The sequence below is a fragment of the Netta rufina genome (assembly GCF_964035555.1).
Source record: "Netta rufina genome assembly, chromosome: Z".
NCBI lineage: Eukaryota > Metazoa > Chordata > Aves > Anseriformes > Anatidae > Netta > Netta rufina.
In genome coordinates this window covers 49,845,990-49,861,028 of record NC_140126.1, presented here as the reverse complement: position 1 = coordinate 49,861,028, position 15,039 = coordinate 49,845,990, and the positions used below count along the sequence as shown (strand labels likewise).

The window sequence follows — 15,039 nt, the reverse complement described above, 5'->3', positions numbered from 1 at the left end:
AAGTAGGAAGATAACTGATATGGGAGTAATTTAGGTTGTTGTAGCACATCTACATATTTACTGCACGTATTTACACCAAAACATAACCACCTTATATCAAAAGCTCTGTTGAATAATTTTAAACGCTAAGTTATTCTTCAAAAAGAATATTATGCTCATTCTTCAAATACAGTCAGCAAACTGCAGAAGAGTTAACTCTGAAGAGTATGCACTAAGTAGTCAAAAAATAGGAACCTTCATGTCTTGCACTTAGCTTCTTTCCCCGGAAGATGTATTTTCATACCTCCATAACAATAACAGTCCCCACCATCATCGAATACATGTCATATTGTGCCACTTGTTTGCTTAGGGAAGCACTCAAAGTCTTCAGGGCCTCCAAATATTGCTTCAGGACCTTTTTGCCAAGATTCATGAGTATTTCTGAATTATTCCCCTCTAAGTACAGTTTGATCCAGTTACCATGGGACTTCTCTGCTATCTTAAATTGCTCATATCCAGGATCTAATGAGAAAAAAAAGAAAAAAACAAAAAACAAAAAAACACACAGGTAAGAGGATCCATGAATAAAGGAGGATAATAGGAAACCTAATCATACTTTTGTATATTCTTGTATGATCTGAAGAAAACTTGCTACAGGAGTTTAAACTTCTTTCATGCACAGAAAGTTACGTTATCTTCCTGCAGCAAGGCCATAATGAGACAGTTACTCAGAATAAAACCAATTAATCCCTAATCAGATGGAATGTCAAGGCCTCTAAATGTGACAAATGTATTAAAATAGCCATTTACTTTTAAAAAAGGTTTCCAGAACAAACATATCCAAATGCTTTAGATCCTGAAAAAGGCATGTTTCCCACTGGAGCCACTCATTATCCAGACTGTATTGCACAGGCCAAGTGAGAAATCACCAAACTGCTGACCTCTGGAGAAAATATCAAAGGACATACACACAACATATTAGGAGCCCTGATTTTGCTACAAAGATAATGAGAATCAGGTGGTAACACCTACAGAAACACAAAATAAGCCAAATTTTGAAACAGTAATAGAAAAGTTAACAGCTGAAGTGCGCAGTTTGTCTTCAGGCATTTGCATTACAGAGCTGGTGCAAAGCAATGCTCTCCAGTGAAATTCAGTATTTTGGCTACATTGGAAGGGTTGACTGCAGTCAAACCTGGTAAAAATAAAAATAAAAAAAAATAAATAAAGGGAAAACCTGATGTCCACCAACCTACAGAAGCAAGAGGCTTGCAGTTAGGTGATTCCATAATGTCCTATCCACATCTAAAGGAATTCTGACCACAAGAAAAACCTAGTGGGAGGGTTAAGTGGAGGGGAGTGGCGACACAACTCTTACTTTACAAAGTTTGACAAAGGTTGGGTTTGGAGGGACAACGATACAAGACAATTCAAAGGATACAGAAGAGGACTCTACAATTTTTCTCTTCTAATGTTGATTTTGTCAACTTTCCCTTTAGCTAAACATTAACACAAAAAGCTGCAGCATACAAAAGAATGAGCCTTAGCATTTTCACTTCCCAAAAAGATTGACTCAGCTATGACAATAACCAGATTGTGCAGGCATACACAGAAGAGACATCAATTTGTGGAAAAAAAATAATAATTTATCTTTATAAGCATAAAGGTTAAAAAAATAAATAAATTCTGCCAAAATCATTATTTTGGGTTGTACATCCACTTGATGAGTATTCTATTCACTTCATATAAGTTTAATTTCAAGAGCATGTATTAGCAACACAGCAAATTAGATCAGTTGCTGTGTTTTATTGTAAATGTTGACAGCGGTATTGTTTCTAAAAGCACTTAAAAGCATGCTTTCCTTTTTCATTTTATAGGTGCATCATCCCATACTCCAATATGCCATGTGGTATTTAAAAATCAGTCACTGAGTAGAGTATGTAATCACAACATAAACTCCATCAACAACAAAGGGAACTTCTGTTTTACTGGACATTATGCTGTGTGAGCATTCACATGCATCTGTATTTTTTGCTAGAAATAAATGTTTAGTTTCCCTTTACATCAATAACTGTCATAAAATACCCCAAGTTGGAAGGGATCCGAGGATCAAGGACAAGGATCACTGAGTCCAAATTACAGCTCCACACAGGATACTTATTATTTCCACGCCATTTCACTCTACAGTTAATAACTTAAGGGTAAAATGGCCAACTTGGAAATTGTTATATAAAAACATCACCCTCTTATCTCAAAATCCTTAACTTCTTAGCTAAAAGTAGGGCAAAAGATTTGCTGTGTAGTTCCAGAAGCCAAGAGTGAAAGCAGTGACTGAAATGAGTTTGGTGTCACAAAAACTTAAATTACAGCTAGTTTTTACTCCTGATAGATCAACAATGGATCAGATTTGGTAGAAACCATTATGCTGTTTGTGAGACCTTTTCAGCAAAGCAAGATGTACATTATTAAATTCAGAGACATTTTTCATTTTACTTCAAGTAAGTGAAGGTGAATGCAGCATTTCTGCTCACAATTCTTGTTATGAAGGAATTGTGTTTAAGGTTTGTAAGTCTCTTATCACTACAAAACAGTGATCTGCTACAGGCTGAATCAACATGAGAATTTCACAAAGTAATGTTTAACTCAGAATGTCATCTTCTCTTCCACAACTTCTAATATATTGACACACGTTTTAGTGTGGCTTTTGGTAGTATCCTTCTGGACAGATTGCTCTATGGTGAGATGAACAGGTGCACATTATGCTGGGTGATAAACTGGCTGTGTCAGGAGAGGTTCAGACCAGGCATTAGGAAGAAATTCTGTACCGTGAGGGTGGGCAGACACTGGAACAGGCTTCCTAGCGAGGTGGTTGGAGCCCCATGCCTGTTGGTCAGGCAGCTGGGCCTGGTGATCTCTGATCCTATTATGCAGGAGGCTTACAGGTATTGGTGGTGAGTACAATTCAACCACCAGCAAGCACTTGTGCATCGGAACAGCTGCCAGTGTGCAACTGAGACTTTCCTACCATTCACTGCTCTTGAACAGTGGATTCCCTAGGAAGTTCCTCATCCAGTTTAAGAAATTCAAATAACTCTTATTTCAAATAAAAAAGTTAAATATTCATACCTCTGAGGAAATCCAGAAATCCAGAAAGGATCATCTAAAATGAGCTTTAATTAAACTGAGATTTGACATAACGCTATTTTATTACACAGAACATTGAAACTTGTTCAAGTTGTATTTTGAAATCTAAATAAATTCTTCCTACATCTTGTTCCTGCTTCAATCCCTTTTCATGATTTTTACCACATCTCCCTCTTTCTTCCTTTTAGCATTTCTTCCCCCATCACATTTACCTCTCTCCATGCTACTGCCCACCAAACACATTCTATCTATGTTGCAAAAGATAAGTGTTTTAGTCAAACTGCGTTTACATTTTTGAAATACATTAAGGGAATGATACCAAAAACTTGCAGAAAGAAGTGAAGGACTGGGAACTTTTCTCTGAGAACTCCAAAGTCTTCAATGGCACATCTGTATGCAGTAAGTATAAAACCAGGCAGGCCATGGACACTGTTGAATAAATGTTTTGGTAACTGGTGGATAACATTTGCAGGTCAGCCTTGCATGGTATACACACAAGAAAAGCTAAACTTGAGGCCAAATCCAAAGCAAGTTTGCCCTTGCACAGGTTTCCCAAAGCAACAGGAAGGGATTGCTTGCACAGAATTATACCAGCATTTTCTGCCTCAGCCTTCTTCCAACGCTATCGCAGCAAATGGCTCTGCTTCCCAAGCATGTGGTTCATAACAGTTTCATTTAGTTACAATCACTAGCATCAATCATCTAAAAAAAAACACTGATAAATATACAAAAGGAATGTATCATGTAGAAGTTACTTCTCCAGTTTCAGTATATAAATCTCTCAGAAATACCGAATTATTCCGCTCAATACATACTCCTAGTGCAAGTTCAGTATTCCAAACTAATAAGTGGACGTTCATTTTAGTAACATCCAGCTTGTATTCAAAAAGTGTCAAAAAAGTGTCTTTTACAGAAACAAGTCTAGTTCATCATTCAGATGAATGTTCTGAAGTTCAGAATAGGAAGGAAGCAGTACTAGCTAACTACAGATGACTGCCTTACAGTGAGGTATGAACACATTAAGAAACCCAAAGTGCTCTTCTAGGTGCAGTGAGAACAATGAATCACTGGAACAACCTCACCTAAGATGTGGTAGAATCCCAGTCACTGGAGGTTTTCAAGACGTGATTGGACATGTAAGCTCCTTTTTCCCATGAGAGGTTGGGCCTGGTAATATTTTGAGGACACTTCCAACCTTCAGCCAGTCAGCACACAACCTGTGCTGCTGCATGGGGTTACTTATCTCTAACTTTCCTCTTTGCCAAACCTCACGCGGTTCCTCTCAGCCCATTTCTCCAGTCTGTTTTAATGGCATCAAGCCCACCTGGTATATTATTCTCCTAGTTCTGTACCATCCTCAATCTTGCTGAGGGGTGTGCTCTTGCATCCTCCAGGTCATTAATGAAGATGTTGAACAGCACTGGCCCCCTGGGGCCCACCACCAGGGACTTGCACCAGCTGGGCTTTGTCACTGATCACAACCCCCGTGCCTGGCAGTTTGGCCACATCTCAGTCCACTGCATTTACCAGTCATTTATCTAATCTACACTGTATCAGTTTGTCTTTGAGTGTGTTTTGGGAGACAAACACATTAGCAAGGCTTTTGACAAGCTGAAGAACATGCGATTCTCTCCATTCTTCCACTAAGCCAGCCAACTTGTTGTAGAAAGAAGGCTGTCAGGTAGACGAAGTATGATTTGCACTTCATAAACCCATGCTGACCACTCCCAATCACCTTCTTATCCTCCATAAATCTGGAAATGTTTTCCAATAATATTTGCTCCAGCATCTTCCCTAGGATCAAGGTAAAGCTGACTAGCTTGTAGTTCCCTGAATTCTCCTGCTCGTCCTTCCTAAACACAGGAATGACATTTGCTTTATTCCAGTCTTCAGGAACCTCCCCTTATCACCAAAGCCTGTCAAAGATTTTCAAGAATGTTTTTCAATGACATTGCCTGGTTCCCTCAGCACTTGTGGCTGCATCTCATCAGGCCCCACAGACTTTTATATATTCAGTTTGTTTAAATGTTTCCTACCTTGGTTCTCTTCCCCTAAAGGTAAGTTTGCCTTGCTCCATGTTTTTTCATAGGTCTCAGAAGCTTAGCATTCCTGAAGCCTGGTCTTACTAGTAAAGGCTGAGGCAAAAAAGGCATTGACTACCTCAGCCTTTTCCACAGCCTTTATCATCAGGTCCACTACCCACCAAGCACCAAGCCCACATTTTCCCAGGTCTTTATTTTGCTACTAATGTACCCGTGGAAGCACTCATTGCTTCCCTCTCCAATAGACTCCAAAGACGCAAATCTCCAATAGACTCCAAATCTGACATTCCTAATCTCACCCCTGCATAATCAGACAACGTGTATGATGCTACCCAACCCTCCTGCTTCTTGTGTGTTTCTTTTTCATATCTAAGTTTCAAATCCCTCCACATGTGCCTCCTGACACCTCTGTTTGATTTGCTCCATGTGGATATTTCCTCCAGATGGTAGTGACATTGCTTTTCAGCTTGGAGGAGGTGATCCTTGAAGGCAAAAAAAAGTATTAACCAGAGCTTCTGAAGCCTTCTTCTCTGTCTGTGGTACACATGAGGTTTCCTCAAGTTTCTGAAGATCTCTTCTACTTCTTCCCAATGAGACTGTCCATAATAACATAGCCCATGTCCATCTGTCCGTTAATCCTGTTCCATTGGTTCTCAACGGGCTAATCATCTATTCCTAGGCAGAACTCCATTTGCTGCAGTTTATCCATGCTTATGAACTACAGGCAACAGTCACTGACTTTGTGACTTTTCCTTTAATATTTTTTAGGTCCTGAAGTATCCACAACAACAAAACTTAACACTAAACAAACAGCAAGGCATCTCTTTTCCCTGCCAGTCCTAATGGTCCTAAGCAAAGCTTCCTATGGTATATATTAACCTACAGCCTTACACATCCAGGACCCTGTAAGAACAGCCCCTAAGAAGTGTACAGCACACCCTATTCACCCTAAGACCACATAAAAAGGACTTGGATCCAATTCCATGTTACTGACACTCTGTTACTGGAAGGAGAGGACGTCATCATGGGCGCTTTTCAGTAGAGTATTAACTTCAGTAGAGTATTAATTGTTGCTTCACAGTCACAAGCAAGTAGCATTATATTCTTCGCATTTTCATCTTAAGGTATTTCATCTTCACTTCTCAAATGAAAGCTACAAGTTGAAATAAACCTGTTGCTGGACAAAAATATAGATGATAAAAAACAGAAGCTCCAGTCTCCTTCACCGGCTCTTGCAGAAATAGATGGAGCTCTGTGTCAGAATTTTTGATTCTGAACCCCACCAACATGGTGAGTTTCTCCATTTGAGCCATTCACAGAGGCAAAAGTATGGGAACAGGGGGAGCACGTGTCCTAATATTAACACTTCACTACCATTGGCAGTACTTGTTTTGTCAGACATCCAGTTGGGGTTTAACTATGATTAGAAGCTGTAATGTAGATCAAGAATGAATTACCTTTCAACAATGGTCATCTTGCTGAACTTAATATTGTTTTCTACTTTAAGTACTCATAGCTGTAACAACACAGCTTTACATTCCTTATATTAGCAATTTTGCAGTTAACTATGTTCTGACTCCAAGCAAATTTACACAGAAGAAAGAACTGGAAAGAAACTCATACTAAATTATATCCCAGCATTACTTCAGGCATATTTTCTAAACCTGAAAATTCTTTCCATTGTGTTTTTCTTTCAAACAGTGCTCAGGATCAGTGCCTTATGTTGGATACCTCACAAATAGCACATATGAAAAAAATGAGATTTAACTATACTGGCAGTTTTACTTTAATCTTACTCCATCACTATTTCTGTTCTTTTATCTACTAGTAAGAGTACTGGCCATTAAAAAACTTTATTCAAAAGCAGTGTGCCAGAGTAGATACTAAAGAGTGAACTCAGCACAATTCCTCTGAATACTGCTCTCAGTTAAATAGCTAATTTGAATATTATACTCTTGAACTCAAAAGCTCAAACTGTGTTATAAATAATATCATATTATAAGGTAAACATACTCTTGTAAAATTTTTTTTTTTTTTTTTAAGATGATTTACCTTTTTCATAGGCAGGTGTGTTTTCTTCCAGCAGCCTGCTAAGCTGGAATCCATTCAAGTGCAAGAAACGTAGTTGTTCCCTCATTGTCTTGCCTCCTACAACTGGCAATATAAGGGTCCCAACGCTGTTTCTTGAAATGGGTAGACCAAGACCTACTGCCAGTGTACTAGCCAAATCAGTTTGTTGTACAAGTTCAGGTTGTGTTAGAGGACCTACAACCAACAAGATAATAAAAAAGAAAGGAAAAAGCATTTCAATTACAGGCCCTTACTATTTCTGTAGCAAGAGAGACATTTTTTTAATTTAAAAATATGTTCACTGCCATTAGATCAACTAGTTCAAGTGATCTACAGAGTGTTCTTTGTTGTAAAACCGAAACTTACTCAATTCTCACCAAGTACCACTCTTCAATGTAAGCAATTACTGTTAACACAATATGAACGTTATACAAGTACAAATATTGAAAGAGATTGTCCAGGAGACCACCTTAATAATATCAAATTGTAGTTTATATCCTGAGAGGGTTTGATAGCTTTTATATTAGAATGAATAGAAAATACTACAGTAGGCTGTTTTTTTCCATGAATGAAGTATGAGAATCTAAAATAATGCTTGCAGCATTCTAGAAGTTTTTTGATATAGTTAAATCTCCACCAGGCTGCTAGGCAAACAGAATCAGAGGTCAGGTAAAGGAATGTTGAGGCCCAAATCCTGGAGATCCAGGCAGGCAAACCGTGTGATTTTAAAATGTTCTGTGCAGGATCCCATTACAGAATCACAGAGTCATCTAGGTTACCTGACTGCTGTTTTCAGGATTAGCCTTCAGTTTCACAGACTTCTACCTATGCACGTGAGATATTTCACTAATGTATGCAAACATTTAAGATTGCAACGACAATTGTTGATTCCTGTGCCTTACTAGTTACATAACAGGTTTTCTACTCTGTGTTTATGTAGTTCTCTTTGCAAATCTAGGCATTAAGTGTTTTGATTTAAGTACATGGAAAAAAAATGATATACAGCATTTATTACTCTCAAGGCCCCCTTTAAGAGCATTAGAACTTCATCTCTCATTTCTCATCTAGTTGTAATTAATCCCATCCTTGTTTAGAATGCCATCTATAATCCCTAAATACTCTTTGCATGAGTGCCTGTACATCTGCAATTTTCAGATTTCATCTTTAAGGGCAAGTTTTTAACTGGTCAAAAAAACCCAACTAACAATCACATTTAGTCAACCATGGGTGACATCTCTGTAGAAGGCTATGCAAGTAATAGTCTGACCACATATTAAATATGAAAACCCATGGGATTACCATTTTGAGGTCTACCATATTAATGACAACACATTTTGTTTACAGTAGGATCATAAGAAGCAATCACTAGAATTTTGACTGCTACAGCAATAAGAAGCAACCTGCTGAGTATTTACATTGTTATCATTACAAATCACAGACTTGATCTCAAAAAAAAACAGTTGACTAGGTATTTTTCATTATATTGTAAAAAACTGCATGTTCAGATTAACCACCACAGAACCCCATACGATTGACTAAGAGTTTCCATTCACAGAATCAACACTCTCCTGGCCTGGTTGTCAACACATACCTGTGACATTTATAAAGCAAAAGCTTATCTGAGAGCTCCAGTACGCTCTTGACTTTGTTTTGTCTTTGTATCTGAGGAGTTCAAGGACTCCTCAAGCAATCCTTTCTATTCCAGATGGATATAGTTTCACAAATGATAGAAAGATAAGTGTACTTTCACTGTGCTGCTGGAACATCCAGCAAAATAAGCAAGGCAAGGTTCAGCAAGCAGGAAAACAGATGGAAATGGGCAAGAGGCAGAAAGGCAGGGGAAGTATTATTTTCAAGAAAACGTTCACTCCTATAACTGCATTCCACTGATTCATTCAGTCAAGGAGTTTATTTAAGCCAGATGCTGTAAGCTAGGCTACAGGTTGTGCTAGACACACCAATCCCTTATTTCCTCTTACCTTAAGCTATATTATACAAGTAGAAAATGAGCTTCAGAAGAAGACAACCTCACATTAATGATTTAAAATGAACTGTCTGGCCAATACAGTAAATATACTTGTGCTCCATGTTCTTTCCTTAGATGCTTATTAATCAATGGTCCTGTTTTCTCTGCTTCATCTCTCTTCCTTTCATAAGAGCAATCCTTCCTTTTTCCTGTTATTCTCGGCATAAGAAATTGGCATTTATTCTTCACTCCTGGACATCTGAGAGGGAAGAATGGAGGCCAGGGAAATATTCTGACCAAGACAGGCAAAGCTTAAAACTCACTTCAAACAACATTTCAGTTCTAGTCTAATCCATTTACCAGAATACAGATCATGACATGATTCTGACAAGAAGATATCTCATTAGCTCTGAACACTCAAGTAAGACAGTTCTGCAAAGGTTGTAATCTGAAAAATACCTAGTTCTGTCTGTGGTTACACAGTCAAAGCTGCAGTTTCAGCATGACACAGATGCAAACTCCAGCTAAACACAGAGGTCACACAGAACATGTGGTATCTTGCCAGATACACGTACAATGAACCGTGAGCTAAATTCTAGCACCACCAGGGTGATAGCACAAGACAACCACAGCACTTTTCAGGAAAAAAAAAATCTAGAGCTAATATAAATTAAACATGAAAATGTGTTCTAAAAAGTTCAGTTAACCAAGGTTTTTTGATCCTTACCACTTCTCTTTTCAAAAGCAGAGCTGATAAACAGCAGTGGTGTGTGCACTTCACCCTCTGAAGAACCACCATGACTACCTGTTTCAGACATCCCATGATCCCCACAAACAACCAGCAAACTCGGCAAAGAAGCCTCTCCTTCCTGTAAATCACAGAAATTTAAGTTACTGTAAGAAGAGTATGTATATACATAATGCCCTGTTATCTTTATCCATTTCATGCATAAATATTTGTTGAAATGAATTCAGTTTTCAAGATTGGATCACAACACACAGAGCAGATTACCAGAGATGCCCGCAGCTAAATGTTATGCAGCAATACTTGCTTTTAAAACTTAAGGCATACGTATGTGTCATTATATAACAAACACTACAAAGAAGCTTTCTAAAATAAGAAAAAGAAAAACACAACCCATTTACAGAGTCAGAAGAATTTGTCTGATAGATTAAACAAAGGTTCTCATACTCTGTGAAAAAAACAGGAGCACAGGAGCAGTAGCACTGACAGAGAAATTTGTTTTCCCCAGCTGAAGAGTGTCTTCAGCTTTACTGAGATTTTAATAAAATATAAAATATTAAAATATTAATTTGATAAACCTATTTTATAAATCTTACAATAAGCAATGGGTTAAAGAATATTTGAGCAGGGTCAAAGAAAATAAGCTACATTAGTAAAACAAAAAGAAAACTCATTATACGTTTCCATTTTAGACTGTGAGTTTTAAACTCAAACATGGTCTAGAGAAAAGAAAGAATAAAGTTAAATTTGCATTTCTTTCCCAATCTTTCAAGTGTCTTCGGAGTAGAAAACTGATGTGACTTATGTCAAATCATGTCTGTATTTCTGAAGACAAACAGAAGCATAAGTGAGGCCTGTTCAACAGCTCTGAGGTAACAAATCAAAGACCACAGGAAATAAATGTTGCCATTCCGTAACAAAGTCATTAGTGATTACCAGTACCTGTTACACACAAATGAAAAGTGCCTTCATTCTTTCCATATTGTAGAACTAATATAAAGCCTTGCACATGTTGACAAAAGAGTAACACACGGGCAAACAGTGCCAAAACCACCACACTACACATGAGATTTTAACCTCCGCAGTCAGAAATTTAACCTCCCCTTTAGTTTGACACTATTCTCTTGTCTGAAGAGACAAGTGAAATTTTAAGCGTAGCTATTCTGAATTGCAGATGCCTAAAACAAACGAACAAACAAAAACTTCAGACCACTTGGAGTTAGGTTATGGTATTTCAACATCCAGGGTATTTAGGTAAGAGACATCCTGTATCTCCAACTCTAAAAAGAGATTCGGATTTGGTAATGTAACGTGCTATGTTTAGTATACAAAGAAATGCTGTCTACTACCTCCAGTTCTACTTGATATTTTTCAGCATCTGAGAATTAATCATACCTTCAAATCATAAAAATGAGTGACACAGCTACATATACCTATTATTCCTTCTGGTGAATTTCATTACTGGAATATCATTACTGGAAAATCATACCAACTATCATAATTATTCATGATCAATAAGAGAATTTTGGCTTGTATTCCTTCCCTCTTCCTGCACATCAAGGGGCAGTTATTTGCTACAGCTATTTAGAAAGGACAGTTAACAGATATTACCAAGGTCAGCTAGTAAATCCTTAAATGCTACACTGTATTGTTAACTGGAGAACGGGCAAGGAAGGAAAAAGAACAACACTCGCTTTGGTCTAGGAATAAACGCCTACCCCTGAACAAGCGATTGTTTTGAGAGTATTAATGCAATGCTATTCTATAAATAACATCTCAGAACGAGATATATTACCTTTGAAAGAAGGGAAATATGAATCTTCTTCAGGATGTTATCCATTTCACGAAGTTTTGGTCCCACTAGTGGGCTGTTTGGCCCAGTCACATGTCCAATATGGTCCAATCCTAGGTAATGTAATATGAGGAGATCCCAGTCTTCTCTCTTTAACACCCTGTCCAAATGTCTGGTAACATTATCATCAACCTCAGAAATAAAAGGAAAACAATTAGAAAAATACTTTCTATGCTTGTAAAAGCATAGAAAAAAAAAAAAAAAAAAAGCTTGTATTTTACAAGCATATGCTTGTAAAAAGCATAGAAAGATTACATCTCAATAGCCATGGAAGTTCTGTAGAAGCTGATGAGAACTAAAGCCACTCAAATTTAAAAAAAAAAAAAACAAAAACAAAAAACAGATGGATTGTTGGATTGTTTCAATGCCAGAGTCAAAGATTCTGTCTTACAAAAGATTCTTCACCCCATTTCAATCCCTTCTGCTTGTGAAGGATCGTATTATATACAAGGAGAGAAAACAGAATTGACATGCTTCCACAGACACTTTTAAAACAAGACATTTTTAGTCACTTTCATCCTTTACACTCCTGATTCATCAATTCGGAGGAGCAGATATAGCAAACAATATCTCTTTGGAGCTTGGAAGCAAAGGAATAAGAAAGCCCTCCTGATCTTTCAATTCATTTTTTAGCTTCTATGTAAACACAAATGGATTTCATTTACTGTGACAAAAAGAACTGACCACATAGGAAGAAAGAAGGAAGATTTGAAAAATGCTGTTTGGGGACTACCTTATAAATTCTCCTGCTTAGGTTGAGAACCCATTTTTAGTTGCATATATTTCCTCTAAATATTAAAAATATTTAATGTTGCATGTGCAAAGCTTACTTAGTTATATCCAACAAAGTCAACAATCTTAAAAAACTTTAAAATGCTATGTCTTTCTGAGTGAGAGACCATTAAAGCACAAAAAACACATGAAGCGTTGAGAGCTACGTAATCACAGACCCAGCAACATATTTGCATTTTTTCTCTCCATGTTGAAGCTTCCAGCAGGCTTTCTTAGAATAACCAGTTAAAGCATCTTCCATTCATACTGGGCCTAACTTCCTTAAACATGATAACAAAATATTGATGTCAGTAGCACCGGGTTAAAGGCCTGAGGCTTTGCGAATCAAAGGTTCAAAATACAAACCAGAACTGCTAGCCCACTGACGCATTTAGTAATCCCAGAATAAAAATTTTCACGATTTGTTTTATCTCCTGCTTATCTTCCCTCTTTTCTAATATACTGAAACGTTGCCCATCTTGCACCTGCAAAAGCAATACAATTCTATAGAAAGTATGGATCTGGAAGAATAAGATTATCTGTTAGGAAGCCTTTTAAAGATGGCCTTTATTAATAAAAAATGTGATGGGAAACTGGAACCATGGATAGTGGCATTTTTAAACAAACTATAACAAACACAGTTTATTACTGTATCATCCAAACATTTCTCCACTGCCTCTGCCAGAGGAACTTTGCTACACATTATCAATACTGAAAATATACAACCCAATTTCTATTTAATTGCCAGGTTCACGTTTCTGAACAATTATAGTTTCACTCATTTTCAGATGTCACTATGTGTTTGTGCATACATTATTTAACTTGAGATTACAAAAAGCCTCTCACCTCTGTAAAATCTGACACAAAGAAGGATGTTGTTCCATCATATTCTACAAAATGCTTTGGAAACAATTTGACCCAAGTATCATCACCATAAAAGATTATTCTTTTCCCAGCTGTTTTTGCCTGCCAAATCAGATTGTCGTCCAACAGAGCTGGAGAGTTGAGGTTCACAACAACATCAATGAAGCCAGGAATGCTACCTGTCATCAAGGCCTGCAAAAAAAAAAGAAAAGAAAAGGCGATGTATTAACAGAAACTAAGAATTTTTCAGTACTCAGAATAAAAAACTAGCATTAGGGGAAGTAATGAAGCAGAGAGGAGAGATTACACTTTCAATAAAGAAATATAATAAAGTAAAACAGCCATGCCACATTATATCAACTGGGACAACACGCTGCTAGTTGATATCAGAAATACTACTTGATTAACAGAAAAGTAAATATCTTTTCTTAATTAGTGAGTAGCAAAAACACTTTTTATCCCAGTTGGAATTTGTTTTATTTACCAGTTCAGCAGAACTCCAGCAAGACAGTTTAGATGGCCTAAGCGAAACTAACGTAACATAATACTACAAATGATAGCACAGTCAAAACAGAAATTAAGAATTTCCTGGGAAAATGCAATGAAATCCACCCATCCAGAACTACCAGGTTATCTCCCCTTCACCCTCTCACTGGCCTTCCAGAAGCTCTGTATCTCAGCTTATCCATGACCAAAACACCACCCAGATCCACCACTGGCAGGCCCAGATGATCAGATATTTTGACGACAGAGCCAAAATCCGTTGTTTGGTTACCTTGAGCTTGGCACAATTTATTTTTTTATTGAAGTCTGCAAATGATAATGACCTTATGATAATATAAATGTATGTGCAGCGAGGTTTGCTGTCAGAAGCCGCAGGAACACCACGCGAAGCACCACCTAAAGTGATCTTGGACGGAAGACAGCTGGGAAATCGGACGGCGCTTACTTTAATGCGCGGCATAGTCACGGTGGGCGGCTTGGCTTCGGCGACGAAGCTGTGGGACGTGCCTTTCTCGATGACCTGCGTGGCGTAGGGCATGAACTGCTTGCCTTTGGGGCCGAAGACGAAGTCCTCCCTCAGGGCGTCGATCAGCACCAGCACCACCTTCCTGAAGAGCGGCGGGGGCACGGCGCTCCAGTTGGACACCGCTCCTAGAGAAACAACGCCCGGCAGAAAAGATATATATATATATATGTATATATATACACACTTAACAACAAAATTTCAACGTTTTACAGGTAAAATACGCCTCACCTGAGCCGGGCGGGGCGGGCTCGGCGGGGACGTCCCCTGGCTCCCCCCCTCCCCCCCGCGGCCGGGCGCGCACGGCCATGGGGAAGAAGCCGCGCAGGAAGATGGCGGCGCCCATGGCCTGCAGCAGCAGGCAGCCCGCCGCCAGCGACCCCGACCGCAGCCGCATCCCCCGCACCCAGGCCCGGACCCCCTGCCCTGCTCCGGGCACGGAGGGCGGCTTCCGCTCGCCCCGCCCACGCTTCGCTCGCGGCCAATCGGAGGCTGCTGGAGCCGCCTGCGCTGCGCGGGGATTGGCTGGAGGCCAGGCGGGCATCGGCTTTCTCCGCCCTTCCCTGAGGGGCGCGGCGC

General features: G+C 38.8%; 1 protein-coding gene across 4 annotated transcripts in view; it reads right to left on the bottom strand.

Annotated features, from left to right (window-relative positions):
• PIGG (phosphatidylinositol glycan anchor biosynthesis class G (EMM blood group)) overlaps positions 1-14,796 on the bottom strand; it is a 75,361-nt gene extending 60,565 nt beyond the window's left edge. For all 4 annotated transcript variants that reach the window (XM_084305783.1, XM_084305784.1, XM_084305785.1 and 1 more), the window contains exons 1-7: positions 14,692-14,796; positions 14,383-14,588; positions 13,416-13,625; positions 11,742-11,930; positions 9,929-10,070; positions 7,218-7,430; positions 284-501 (exon numbers count right to left, since the gene is read on the bottom strand). In XM_084305783.1, the coding sequence (XP_084161909.1) occupies positions 284-501; positions 7,218-7,430; positions 9,929-10,070; positions 11,742-11,930; positions 13,416-13,625; positions 14,383-14,588; positions 14,692-14,770 (1,257 nt within the window). In that variant the 5' untranslated portion in view covers positions 14,771-14,796. The remainder of the gene's footprint in view (positions 1-283; positions 502-7,217; positions 7,431-9,928; positions 10,071-11,741; positions 11,931-13,415; positions 13,626-14,382; positions 14,589-14,691) is intronic.
• Positions 14,797-15,039: the final 243 nt, after the last annotated feature.